The sequence below is a fragment of the Capra hircus genome (genome assembly GCF_001704415.2).
Source record: "Capra hircus breed San Clemente chromosome X unlocalized genomic scaffold, ASM170441v1, whole genome shotgun sequence".
In the NCBI taxonomy this organism is placed as follows: Eukaryota; Metazoa; Chordata; class Mammalia; order Artiodactyla; family Bovidae; genus Capra; species Capra hircus.
The window spans coordinates 10,330,001-10,344,621 of record NW_017189517.1 but is presented as its reverse complement, the minus strand read 5'-3'; the positions used below and the strand labels follow the sequence as shown (position 1 = coordinate 10,344,621).

The window sequence follows — 14,621 nt, the reverse complement described above, 5'->3', positions numbered from 1 at the left end:
GCTAAGGTTTCGAGGTGAAACTCTCCAAGACTCTATTTACTATTAATTTGTCCTATTTGCTGCTAAAAGAGTTGGAGACAGCTTATAAGGATTCATTCAATAGAGTCATCTAAACAAATTTTAAATCAAGTAAGATAGAGCACAAAAGACTAAAGGGACAAAGTAGGTAATCTAGTCCAGGAGCAAGGTAAAGATGCAGTTATGACGCTGGGTCTCAATTCAAACCAGCAGCAAAGGCAGAATTTGAACTAGAGCAGTAGGCTTCAAAGGAAATAATGGACTTGGACTTTGAAAGATAAGTGGCCTTTGTGTGGGTGGAGATGAAGTTAACAGCCATTTCAGGCTGAGGTTAAGCTCTAACACCTACACTAGGTGTGGGTAAAGCACCTACAGCAAAGATGATGGGGAGGAGCCTTGGGAGATGGATGAGGCTACAGGGAGAACAAGCGACAAATCACAGAATCTTTAATGAATGTCTGCTTTTCCATCACTCAAAAGTTTTCAAGGTTCTGAAGTATGGGGAAACTTAGATGTGCCTTAGAAAATACATTAGATAATGAGGTAAATGTGTCTCACTGTGAGTGCACCTAGGTATGGGAATGGGCAGAGTTGTCTTTACCAAGGGTTGCCTGGTTACTGTAACTTAGGGAGACTGTGACATCACAAAATAGCAGCGGGGAGAGGGGTATGAAAGGATGGAAGGTGAGAAAATGGGACCATGAGAGATTTCAGAGACTCCCTAGTAAATAACTACTTTTTGCACTTTTGCCCCAAGGGAGGTTGTTCAGAAAAGAGATACATTCCCTGACATCACTATTCATGTGCCTGAGTGGCTGAAGGGCCCATGGTGAGGTGGAGTGGAGAGGGAGCAGGGAGGAGCCATGATGCCACACAATGGAGGCATGATTCATCTTCCTCACATGGGGCCTTTTAGTCAATCAGGGAGCACCTTCTGCTGACACGTGAATAGTGATGTCAGGGATGACTAATACGACCCTCTATTCCTTCCCCTGGGGTAGGGAGCATTGTGTGAAGATGCAAGTGTTATGGGGGAGTACTAACTTCTAGGTACAGCTAGTTTTTGTGGTATGGGCACTGAGGTGGAAAGCAAGAACACTGATTTCTAATTTGAACACATGATTAAGTAGGAGATAGCCATTGGGCAGCTTCCACTAATGGGAAATTTTGGTTTGTGGGACAGTTAAAGCCTCCATCATGGCTCCTCTGTCCTTCTCCCTCCCTCTCTGTGGGTTCCTTAGCCAATCAGAGGGCACCTTGTGCTGACATATGAATAGTGATGTCAAGGATGGTTTCTGCTACCCTGTCAAGTCCTTTTCCTAGGACTAGGTCTGCAGAATGAAAGCGGGTGTCCAGGGGGACTACTACTTTCCAAGGCCAACTCTATTACTACTAATGGCCTGTCACATGGGGTGCTGCCATCAAATCGAGCAGCTTGGCTGTTGATACAGAGTTTGTGATTAAGTAAGAGTCATCCATTGGTCAGCCTCCACCATTGACAGACCTTAGTCTGAGAGGCCATCAATGCCTCACAATGGAGGTGTCAAGTGTCAAGGCTCCTCCCCACACCCCTTGAGTCCCTCAGCCAATCAGAGAGCACCTTGTGTTCACATGTGTATAGTGATATCAGGAATATTTTCTTATACCCTTTCAAGTCCTTTTCCTAGCACTAGGTCCGGAGAATGAAAGTGGGTGTGTCTTGGGGGGCAACCATCTTCCAAGGCCAATCTTCTAAGACCTCTCAAACTAAGGTCACCTATTGGTGGAAGCTTGCCCAATGGCTACCCTCCTTGTTTTCACAGTCTTTTTATCAGCAGCCATGTGCTGGCATCTTACCCCAGAATTTCAGATCATAGTTTCTGATCTTTGAGAAGAACTAGGGTTGGCCCTAGAAGATAGTGCTACCCTCAATGCATTTCCATTTCCATACTCTGCACCCTGCTCTACGGGAAGGAGTTGAGAGGGTAGGAGAAGTTATCCCCAACATCACTATTCAAACATCAAGTCTAGGGTACTCTCTGAGTGGTTGAAAGGAGCTATGGGAGGGGGAGGAGCCATGTAGCCTCCAATGTGAGGTGTTGTTGACCTCTCAAACTAAGGTCTCCCATTGGTGGAAGCTGGCCCCAAAGCTGCCTCTTACTTGGTCACATACTCTGTGTCAGCAGTCCTTCTGCTTATTTACCACTCCAGCACCCCAAATCATAAGATCTGGCCTTTAAGACAAATAGAGTTGATCTTGGAAGTAGTGCTCCTTCGTTATACTTCCACCTCTAGTGCAGTCTACTTTGGGAAAGGAGTTCCCATGCAAGGACAGAGTGTAGGGAGGATCCTCTGGGGTAGAAGCAAACTCCTTGATGCCTAGAGGTGCTTTCTAGAAGGTTCTGGGGCTCTCAGAAGCATCTATGGTGGTCATGGGTGATGTCTCTGGGTTTGCTTAACAGGTGGGAGAGTAGCTTGACATTTTCATCCTAAAGGGATAAGGAGGAAATGGGGACTTGTGCTCTCTGACAGGACCTGGTCTTAGAACCAGGGGCTTTGTGAATGCTAGAGGCATGGATGGAACTAAGAGGCAGGGGCTAGATGCTCACAGTAGGGGTCCAGGGGTTGGAAGCCTTTTGTATTCCTACTGAAAGAAAGATCCAGCCTGGGGGGGAGGGAGGAGCAAAATAGGGGAAGGGGATTAAGATGTACGAACTACTATGGACAGAAGTTATAAGGATGTAATGTATAGTTCAGAGACTATAGTTAATATTTTAGAATAACTATAAATGGAGTATAATCTCTAAAAATATTGAGTTACTCTGTTGTATACCTGAAACTAAAAATAATATTGTAAGCCAATTATATTTCAATTTTAAAAAAGACTAAAAGCTTCATCCACTTTAAGACATTATAAGATATGGAGTGGTTAATATTTCTTTTTTTAAATTTTATTTTATTTTTATTTTATTTATTTTTTTCCTTTTTTTTTTTTAAATTTTTTAAATTTTAAAATCTTTAATTCTTACATGCGTTCCCAAACATGAAACCCCTTCCCACCTCCCTCCCCACAACATCTCTCTGGGTCATCCCCATGCACCAGCCCCAAGCATGCTGCACCCTGCGTCCAGACATAGACTGGCGATTCAATTCTTACATGATAGTATACATGTTAGATTGCCATTCTCCCAAATCATCCCACCCTCTCCCTCTCCCTCTGAGTCCAAAAGTCCGTTATACACATCTGTGTCTTTTTCCTGTCTTGCATACAGGGTCGTCATTGCCATCTTCCTAAATTCCATATATATGTGTTAGTATACTGTATTGGTGTTTTTCTTTCTGGCTTACTTCACTCTGTATAATTGGTTAATATTTCATAAACACTGCCTAGTATAGACTCACATCTGAAGGAAAAAAATAGAATATGAAAAACCTAGCCTTCCCTAAATGTCCCCAAAGTGTTCCTTGCTTGCTCTCCATTCATTAGTGTAGGCTGGGGTTTGAGAAGGCAGTGGAATCTTGCCTGGGGTTCTAAGAGGGGGAACTTGGGTAAGGAAGTGTCACCAGGGCCACTTATTTGCACCAGCCACCATGAACCAGTCCAGTGGTTCTCCGACTAGATGGGTGTGGTTACTGGAGCAGTTTGTCCAAGAAGCCTGAGAAAGAGACCACCAAAGTTCCAGGGTGTCCACTCCATGGGACACCACACCCAAGCCTGCCCTGGGAAAGGTGACTTTTCTGGGCTCCCCAAGGCCTACATTTGGGTTACTGGTGAATTCAGGATTGGGACTCTCTGTGTCTTCCCACATACTCCCATCCAAACTGTGCTCTGGTGCACTCAGTGACCAAGTGGGACCTTGGACAGGCACATCCACCCACTCCCCTTAACCTTTCAGTCAGACAATTCTGGAAGGGAAGCAGTTAAAGAAAATATTCAAAACACGCTGGGGCCCTGCTTTCCACATTTCAAGCCTTCCAAACCTTGGTCCTATGTATGAGATCTGGAAGGCCAGTTCAGATGGAAAACTGCCCAGTTGTCAGAGGCTAAACATTGTTTCTCATTTGTGCTTAGGACATGCAGTACCCTCATTCAATATGAAGCAGGAACAGTGATTAGCCTAAGTCAGCTTAATCATTCTATTTGTGCTACACAGTGGCCCTGAATTGCTACTACCCCACATAGATACTGCCTCGAATTGCTACTACCCAGCAGATATCAGTTTTCAAAAGTAGCAGTCATCCTCAGGAACAAATCTTGCTAATTGTTTCATTGCCCTTGACCTCATTAAAAGAAGCCAACCTTCGACCGTTTCCTGAACAATGTAAAAAGTTGAGCAGAATATCTGCCATGTAGGGTAGGGCTTGTTTTGCCCTTACCATCTATATTACGTGAAAAAGCTGTGCTGGTGGGTAAGATACTCCAGCATCACTGGGCAGACCTATCAGAAAAGATCCAGGCAAACTGAACATTCACGAGCGCTGGGTGAGGTGCACGAGGAAGGGAAGGGGGCCAGACGGCCTCTTCAGCCCTCCAGTCTCCCTTTGTCTCCACACCCACGCCCCCTTCATTATCTTGGATAGATGAGAACCTCCAGGCTTTAAGAACCATCTGCCAGGGCTCTCTCCCACCTCCCCTCTTGCCTGAGTGGGTGTTGAGAATGGGGAAAACATCCGTTCATGTCAAGCTGCCAAAGATCTTTGGGAACTCCAATTCAGCTGCTGTTAGAGGCACAATTTGAATAGTGTCTCTGAGACCACAGGAGACTCCATCCCCATTAGCTAGTCCACAAGAAGAACCTGAGTCACCACTTGACCTTGAACATTTTGCTTTTATAGGAAGAAGTCCAAGAAACTGGGCTTCCCTGGTGGCTCAGATGGTAAAGAATCAGCCTGCAATGTGGGGAAACCTGGGTTTGATCCCTGGGTTGGGAAGATCCCCTGGAGAAGGACATGGCAATCCACTCCAGTATTCTTGCCTGGAGAATCCCCATGGACAGAGGAGCCTGTCGGACACATATGTGAGGGGGAAAGCCATGAAGCCTCCATTGTCAGGTGTCAACTGGCCTCTGAATCTACGTATTCCCATTGATGGGAGCTGACCAATAGCTGCCCTCTACTTAAATAGAGTTACCTTTGCCAACCACGTGGGGGTTTGTGTTAGATCTAAAGGTGAAAAGGTCTCTCTCCCATTACCACTCTCCTGAGTATACAAAAAGCATAAGCGAGTTTTAATGAGGGATTATTATGTCTTAAGATGTTAAGAGATAAATGTCAGTTGAGATTTATGGAACATGAAGACACTATTACATCCCAAGAAGTGTGGTAGATAGAAGGAAATTATACTTTTAAATCCTTAACACCCCTGAATCTTCAAAATTGTGGGTAAGTTAGTATGAGTAACTGACAGTGATTACATCTATAACCTACATATGTTCTAGTAGTCTCATCTCATCACAATGAATTATATATCCTACTTGATCATGAACTACCCACGGATATATGTAACAATGGGCCACAGTCCACAGGGTCACAAAGAGTCAGACATGACTGAGCCCACAAAGCAACCACTTTCCTACCCATCACTGACCCCCTCCAGCTCCGATCTCTACTTGGCTAATCTGCTTTGCTAACTTGGTCCAGTCTCTTAACATCCCCATGGCCCAGACCGTTCTTGAAAATGAAGTTTCAACCCCAGACTTGTATGATACTGGCAACCGGTGTTTGGAATACATTGAAGAGGAAAGGCTTCACAAAACTTTATGAAGGGTTCTTCTCTTCAGTGTATTCAAAACATCAGCTATAAAATAAAAGTCAAACAATGGCAACAAACAACATAAATCACCTTTAATCAAGTAATTCTACTTCTAGAAAAGTTTCCTTGAGGGGCTAGTTGGATGAGTATACAAAGATGTATATATGAAGATGCTTATCCCAATGTTGTTAATTGAAAAAATGGAATAACTGAGCTGCCCAAGTATTGTGTTTGTTAGTCATGTTACTGCCTTCTGACGGCATGCCATGCAGTGATTTGAAAAGCTGGTGTTGGTTCCATTTGTTGCTATAGCAGGATGTTTGTGATATTTTAATAACATGAGAACAACTGGAAAAACAATGTGTACATATATAGAAACATCCTGGAAAGAAGTACACCTAAAGATAGACACTGATAGTCTCTGATATTATGCTTAGAGTGATTTTTTTAACCTTCTCTACATTTTTCACATTTAAAAATACATTATATTAACCATACATAGTAGGTGTGTGCATTCTCAGTTGCTCAGTCATGTCTGACTCTTTGCAACCCTTTGGATTGTAAGTCCATGGGATTTTTCAGGCAAGAATACTGGAGTGGGTTGCCATTTCCTCCTTCAGGGCACTTCCCAACCCAGAGATCTATCGAACTGGCATCTCCTGAATCTCCTGCATTGGCAGATGGATTCTTTACAACTGAGCCACCTGGGAAGCCCCTGTGTTAACCATTAAAAAAAGCTAATTCCATTTTGAAAACAATAAACAAACCTGTCTTCTAAATCTTTCCTTCCCAGATAGTGACATGCCTCCAAATCAGTGGCGTTTCTCTGCTCCATGGACAAAGCCACAGCCGGAAGTACCTTTTGCAAATGGCGCCGCCAGCTGCAGCTTGAATGGATCTGGTCTCATGCCTATGGATCAGTACCCACTGTCCCTGACTGGGGGCCCCTCCGTTCAACCTGGCGAGCTGTGGCATTTCTCCTCCCTCGCCAGCCCCAGCTTCCCAGAGCCTGGCTACCCTCATGCTTTTTCCACTGGGCACTTGGTTCCGGAGCCCCAGCCTGAGGGGAAGTATGAGCCCCTCCTAAGTCTCCTCCAGCCAGAGAGATGCCTAACCCATCCTCAAGAATCTGCCTCGTGGGAGGACGGCAACTCTGCCCAGATGGCCGGAAGCACAGGATTGCTCTTCAACCTGCCTCCCAGCTCAGCCCACTGTAAGGAAATGCCTCCAAGTACGGTTGGAGGGTTGCTTCTGATTGGCTGTGGTTGAGAGTGAGTTGGCATGAGATGGGATGGGAAGACTAATTGCTGCCTCTCCAGCTGTGGGGCTCCTGAGGGACAAAACATCTATCTTCACTAGGCTGTATCGATAGTCACTGTTTAATGACTACAGGGTTGCATAGATAGCCAGCCAGATGCAGTTGGCCCAGAATATTCACCCGGGTCTGCTGACTCGGACTTAGCCTAGAAAAATGATGGGCTACTGCCTAAAATCTTAGGGTCTTGCATTCACCTCAGTGTGAACTGCCAGATAACCCATGTGTAAAACAGAGTTCAGTGATACACCTATAGGCTCAAAACTATCCACCAAACAGGTTGGCAACTTGCAATAATGCCAGACTCCTGGGTAGAAACAAGGGCCGTATACCAACCATCTGCTCCACATATTAAAATCCAAAGAAACAGTGGAGGCCGCCCCCTTGCTGCGTGGAGACTGTCATGGTGCCTGGCTGTCTGGGGCTTTTGCTCCCTGACCCCTACTCCTCATCCAAGCGAAAACCTCCTTAATGCTCATTCACTGTTTTATTCCATTTACTCACTCACCCAACATATTTAATTAGCACCTACTAGATGCAAAATCTTGCCTGGAGAATCCCAGGGATGGGGGAGCCTGGTGGGCTGCTGTCTCTGGGGCTGCACAGAGTCGGACACGACTGAAGCGACTTAGCAGCAGCAGCAGATACAAAATACTCATCGAGAAAAAAGACTCCCTTCTTTGTAAAAGGATGGGAAAGAACTGGCCTGAAGTGTAATTTGACCAAAAAAAACAAGTGACTCTCCTGCAAGATTTGCCCTTCACACGAAATATTGGTAATAATAGATGCTTCATAGTTTCTTGGGGCTCCATCTTTGGCTTTCTGCACCTTGGATGAGTTTTCTTTTACAGCTTCCTGGTCTGTGCCTGAAAGAAATTGCCAGAAGCTGCTTTTACTTCTGAACTGAGGTCTAAACTCAGATGCTGTGTTCCATCCTAATGTCAAAAACAAATTTTCTGTTAAAATACCATTCCATCATTTGCAGAGTTTGATTAGCAATGTACTTAAAGAGTAAATCATAAAAATGTCAAGCTTGGGAAACCTATGAGCATTCCCACCCTTGTCCTCTTTTTCAAAAATCTGTTCCTGCTGGATTCAGAGGGGAAAATGAGGCCAACTGTGTGTATATGCTTGTGCGCATACAGCGGAACCCTGTCTTGATGGATGGTTAGAATACAGCTCAAATCATCGCGTCCCAAACAAAACAAGCCCATGCAATTCAAATCAAATTTAGCAAAGATTTAGCAAGCATCTAGTATATGCCAGGCACATCATAGCAAAACCACAATGCCAGCATTATCATAGTCCCGAAAGTTCTAGATCCATTCTCAAACAAATATTCATCACCAAAGTCTCAACTGTTGCCAACTCTTTACACTCTCCAACTAATGCTGATATCCACTGGATGAATCAGTGGCTGACAGTCCAGGATCTGTTGAAGAAGTCAGCAACCTTTGATCAGAAACACTGCCCATAATATGGGAACAAACCCCTAAGGGCATACAAAACAGAAGTGTCTCTGTTTTTGTAGCATCTGATAAAAGAAAACATGTCAAATGTCAAAATTGAGGAGCACATGATTTAGGGTTCCTTGGGGGGCTGCTGTGCACTTTCTAACCCAGTCCCTGATTTCATTCCCAATCATATTTTCTTCTTTCCTAGTTAAGAAAATCTATTTCCCCCCTGATGGTGGACCTGCTGGTGCCAGCTTTGCAGTTGAAAGTGAGTGTCTGCTTCTGTCTTTGATATCTTGTCTCTGCATCCTGAAAACAAACTTCTAGCAGAAAAACCAGGATCTCCAGCAACTGAATGACTCTCATTTCTGTTATTCAGTGTTTTTACCCTTAGAATTGGCTGCCTTTAAGTCTCAAAGAGCCCATGCACTTAGTATCTTGTAAAATGGTTTGCCCATTTTCTGATTTGGCTGTGAAAGCAATTTTATTAAGTTCTTTTATCTGAGCTGGATTTAGTGAGGTAACCAAGGCGATGCAGGAAAATGAACAAATTTATGAAGGTTAGCCTGCTCTTTCCCAGATGTTCAGTTTTCAGCCTAGAACATAGGGCCACCCCAGGACTCTGCAGTCAGAAAATGCCACCTGATACCAAAGGCTAGGACTCTGGGCCCCACATTGAATTTGAAAGTGGTGTTAGTAAGAACCGCCCAATAAGGGCGATCTCTGATTTGACGTGAGGACCTTCATGGCTGAGGGTTGAATCCACCTTCATTAGTTACTAGCTTCAGGAACTTTAACCACATTTCTTCATCTCTCCATACCTCAGTAGCTTTATAAAAGGAGGATTAAAATAATGCCTGCCTCATCAGATTTCTGATAAGGATTAATTTACATATATGTATTGACATGTAAATTCTAATGGAAATGAGACTCTAGTAAGTCAGCACACGGTAAGGCAGCAAAAAGTGCCTTTAGGGAGGGCATCCATGTGCCTTCAGCTGTTCTCACTCTGCGTGTCTGAGAGGCATCAAGGGAAGAGCTGCCACCACAGCCTCGGATCTCTGGCACTTTACAGTTTGCTGTGGAGTGGGGGTGAGCAAAATATATAGACCTCCCTAAAATGTCCACTCCTTGAGGGCCAAGACTTTGAGAGGTGTACTAACCCATCCTGGCACCTGTGGCAGTGCCTGGCATGAGGTCAGAACATATGTGTCTAATGAATGAGTGAGCAGATGCCGGAAACAATAAAAGAACATCAAAAAAGGAAATGGTAAAAATCTATCTATCAATAGAGTATAAATTAAATTTTTTTGATGCCGTTGAGTGAAACAAGCAAGTCACAAATCACCCCCCGTGAGGAACTGGTTGTGCCCAAGTGACAAGATAGATTAAGGGCTGATCCAAGAGCCTTAGCAGTTTTATCAGGCTTCATGGAAGTCTTCCTGAAGGGATGAGCTCTGCTCACCTTCTAATGTATGAAATCAGGATTATCAAGTCTCCTAAGTACTTGTTAGCTTATACATTTAAAAAATTGTAAGCCTTAGAATTACCAAAAGCCTGATGCTTTCAATTGCTCATAGGCCCAAATTAACAGCAACACCATGTATCAGTGGTGGCTATGAGCTCAGTCCCCACAATGACCTTATGATTCATGTATGAAGACATCTTAGGTGCCTTACACGAGGCATGCAGTAAGTAGAGGTTGGATGGGTGAAGAAATGAATATACCCATTTTATAGATGAGTAAACTGAGTCTCAAACAGGTGAAAGGACTTGGCTTAAGATCATACAGCAAGTGGCAGGGGTACAATTATTTCTTTGCTCTCACAGTATCATAATCATCAACATCATAAATTACATTAAACATAAATCATCAAAAACAATTCCAACTTAAATCAAGTGTATAGCAGTGAAGACTAGCAACCGGTATGATTGCTTCACTGTATATGGGCTCACTGTCCGTCTGTGAACCAGGACAGTATCCTGAGTAAGATGAGGGGTCGCAGAAACTTGGAAAGCATGCAAAGGAGCAGTATTACCCTGAGAAGGGGCCATGTGGAGAATAGTTGACAGGAAGTGTGGAATGGGTACCTGGCTATGCCAACAGCCCTCTGTTGGCTCTTCTGCCACTGTGGCTCTGGGCAGAGGGAGGCAGCAGGACATGGAGAGTGGAAAGGGGGTGACTTTCTAGGTGAAAAAAGGACCAGGAACACCCCTCAAAGCCCACATTCTTAAGAGAGCACAGCGCCCATTTCCCCATCTTGCCTGATGCTAAAAACCAGAGGGGAGCTTGTGAAACACCCAGATTCTGCACCGTCACTTCCTGGTTGAGTAGTTTTGGCATGGAACTCATTAGCCTCTTTATATGTTTGAGTCTTGATATATTTTATATTAACCTGATTTGGGATTTTTGTTTTGTTTTGGCCATGCCAAATGGCTTGCGGGATCTTAGTTCCCCAACCAGGGATTGAACCTGGGCCCCTGCAGTGAAAATGCTGAGTCCTAACCATGGGGCCACCAGGGAGTTCTCATATATTGACCTTATTTTGAAGTGAGCTAGATGAAACTGTCAGGAAAGATTTTGGTAGTCTGAAAGATTTCCTCTGTTAGGCCCCAGATAAATATTTGTTGAAGGAAGGCAATCCCCTCCTGCCCCTCCAATATGGTTTAGTCCTCTTGAGTGGGTACCACACACCCGCATGAGGCAGAGACCATGTGGAGAGAAGAGCAATCTGCTGGAAGCATAATTGGAGAGACCTTTCTGGAGGGACTCCCCAAAACTGGTGCCAAAATATTTAGTGAATTTGATTTTTCTTAATCTGCAGAAACAGACAGTGGTTCACTGTACATTCCTTCAATCTCTACAGAAAATATTGCCAGACATGGTACACTTAACACACACATATATATAATGGTGTAGGAAACTCTTCTTGGTCCCTGCTCCCACAGTTATTAGTTTAGTTGGGAAGGTAGACTCCACCAAAAAAGAAAAAAGGACGAATTAAAATGTTTGCAAGTTACGGTAAGTCTGAAGGAAACATACCAAGTGTTGAAACAGAGCAAAACAGAGGTCAGCTTTGGATAAAGGGGGTCTAGGGTGGCTTCTATGATGAAGTGATATGTGAGCAGGGACCCAAATAGACTGAGGGATGCTGGGAGCTTTAGGATGAGCTGGGATGGAGATGGGGGAGGCTGCCCTGGCCAGACCAGAAGTGAGTGAGGACTAGGAGAAACATGAGTGTGGGCAGAGTGAGCCCTGGAAAGGTCGACTGGGGCCGGGTGACACAGCACCTTCTGGATCATGGTGGGAGGTTGATTTTCTCTTCTATGTGACTCAGTGAGGTATGGCAGGGTTTGAAGTGTGATCCAATTTGCATTTAATAAGGCCACGGAACTATTGTGCAGAGGATGCATTGGAGAAAGAACTAGTTAGGAGGCCAGAAGCACAAGATGGTGGCCCAAATCAGATGGCAATTGTGGACGGTGGATGAAGTGAATGTGTTTGAGATCTATTAATATGTGGGGTGTTTAGGTTTTCATTTGCCTGCATGAGCAACTCTGGATGCTGGTACATGTGTGGAAATGAGGCAGATTGTAGGAGAACACAGCTCGGCCTTGGCCACATTCACTCTAGGTGATGATAAGACATGCAAGCAGATGGCCCTCTCCAACAGTTGTATGTAAGTATGGAGTTCAGAAGCGGGGGAGAGCCTGAGTAAACTTTTGAGATTGTTTGGTATGAAAACGACACTACAAGCCACTGAAAGATCACCCAGGCAGAGAAAAGGGCAGAGGACAGAGTCCTGGAGTGTGCCAATATTTAGAAGTTGGGGGATATGAGAACCAAGCAGACGATACAGAGAAGGAGCAGCCCCTGGGTGGGAGAAGAGCCAGAGAGTGAGGTGTTACAGGAACTCAAAGAGGAGAAAATTTCCAAACACAGAAAGTGATTACCTGTGTCAAAGGCTTCCGAGAGATCAAATGAGAGAAGGCCAGAGAAATTTCTATTGGATGTGGCATCAGAGATTTTGATAATGTAGTTAAGAGCAGTTTTCGTTAATAGCATGTGGACGAAAGCTGGATGGGGTGGGTTGAAGAGAGAATGGCAGCTGAGAAAGTGGACACAGTAAATGGCAGTAGCTTCTTGCAGAAGCTTAGCCTTGAGGGAGGTGAATAAAAGTAAGGTAGTAGCTACAGAGATTAGTGGGGAGGAGAGGGTCTTTTATTTATTTATTTTTTAAAGAAGGCAAATATTAGAGCCTATTCAGAAAAGTAATTAGCTTCCCCCCCACTGCAAAACAAACAAACAAACCCTCAGGCGACCAGAAAGAAAATAAAAATAGAGCCTGTACAGAGATGAAGAGATGGATGACAAGACAATGACAATAACTTCATGGCTGGAGACAACTGCAAAGATGTGGGGAAGCATTGGCATTTGCTAGGAGGAGGGGGCATTCTACCATTGAAAGCAGACAAAAGATGGGGAGTAAGGACACAGATGCCACTAGATTTGCAGGCTTGTTTGTGGGGAGTTGGAAACATACTAATCAAATGATTTTGAATCAGCTATAACGGCTGACATCATGAGTTTAAGTGGAAACAGTTGGCTGACTTGTGTGATTTTTTTTTTTTTTTTTTCCACCAGGGCTGTTGGGTTAATGTAACGCACAGAGAAGCCAAACTCTGGCTCATCCAGGGTTGAGAGTTTGACAAGTGAGCCTGATGAATGAGGGCCCATAGCATGGGATCGTGCTATGTAAGCTGCTCAAAGAAGGAAATGGAGGCAGATGGAAGGTGCTGGGTAGTAGAGGTTGATGGATTGGAGGATGAGAGTATGTAAAATTGTGGTGATAAGACTGCTTAAGCCAATGACATCAGGAGATGGTGGTTTGAAATTGAGATGGTAGGGGTGCCACCTGTGTACATGATGACAAGGTCTAGTGTGGGGCCACGGCGAATGGCTGACTGAGGCACTGTGAACCATAGGTCATTAGAAGGTGCAGAGAATGGCAAGAACCACAGAAATGAGGTAAAAGAAGAACCCATAGCTCGCTACGCCATGGGTGCTGTTTTTATCCTCATTCACAGATGGGAACATGGAGTTTTAGGGAGGTTAAGTAACTTGCCCAGAGTCAAGGTAAGCGCCAGGGTCAGTTTTCTGTCCTTGGTCTTACCGAATAAGCTAGCTGCAGTGTGACCACACGCTAATTCTACTCTACTCCATATAAGAACACTACCTCTTTAACAAGTATTACTGAGCCTATCTGTGCCAGGCACTGTTCTAAGGTCTTTACATGTGTTTAACTCATGTAGGCAGTGGGTATCATTAGTATTCCCATTTATCAGATGGGGAAAGGGGGGCTCAGATAGGCTAGGTAACTTGCCTGAGGTCACACAGCTGGGAGTGGTGAGGTCAAGACTCAAACCTGGGTTCCTTGGGCACCAAGCCAGCTGCTATCTCATCAAGCTTATTCTATTTTTCAGGAAGCCAGTCTCCAGAGAGAAGAAGAGATCTGTTCTTTTATTGAACATGGGTTTAAAGAAGAGAATTCCTTTTTCCAAACCTGCTTCTGGTTTTCTGCTGTGAATCCAGAGGGTCTGGAGACATCACCGTCCTTTCTTCTTGTTGCCACCAAAGAGCACTGGGTTCAAAGCAAGTTTCTGTTCTGTCTGAAATTCTATACTTTTTCTTGGCACCTATGCCCTGCAGCATTTTTTTTTTTAAACTTGTTAAGTGAATCTTGAGCATATAAGATGGTTAAAAGAGCTGTTTAGTGGTGGGGAGCAAACCTGTAGATTGTTCCCAATAAAATGACAAATTTCACCCTCTGTGTTCACTGCCCTCTTACTTAGCAACTGGCCAGCTTGCCCTCCATCAGCATGGTTGCCCATATTAACAGTGACCACATGGTACCCAGTGGGGTTGTCCCACTCTTCCAACGGAATAGAGAGATTCCAGAAACAGCCTGACACTTTCTAGCCTTAACCAGATGATACCCAGCTTCCCTGTTAATGGCACTGGCAAGACCCACAGAGAGTGGCTGGGAGGCAGGACGGTTCCTGCATCCTTGAACTTTGAAGGGAAGCTGAAGAAGTCTCAGGC

At 44.5% G+C, this 14,621-nt stretch overlaps 1 protein-coding gene across 1 annotated transcript; it reads left to right on the top strand.

The window, feature by feature from the left end:
• The first annotated feature begins 6,548 nt into the window (after positions 1 to 6,548).
• Positions 6,549 to 14,347, top strand: VGLL1 (vestigial like family member 1). Its single transcript, XM_018044083.1, has 3 exons — positions 6,549 to 6,962; positions 8,727 to 8,786; positions 14,003 to 14,347. Exons 1-3 carry the CDS (start codon positions 6,551 to 6,553, stop codon positions 14,044 to 14,046), a joined length of 516 nt encoding a protein of 171 aa, XP_017899572.1. The 5' UTR covers positions 6,549 to 6,550; the 3' UTR covers positions 14,047 to 14,347.
• Positions 14,348 to 14,621: the final 274 nt, after the last annotated feature.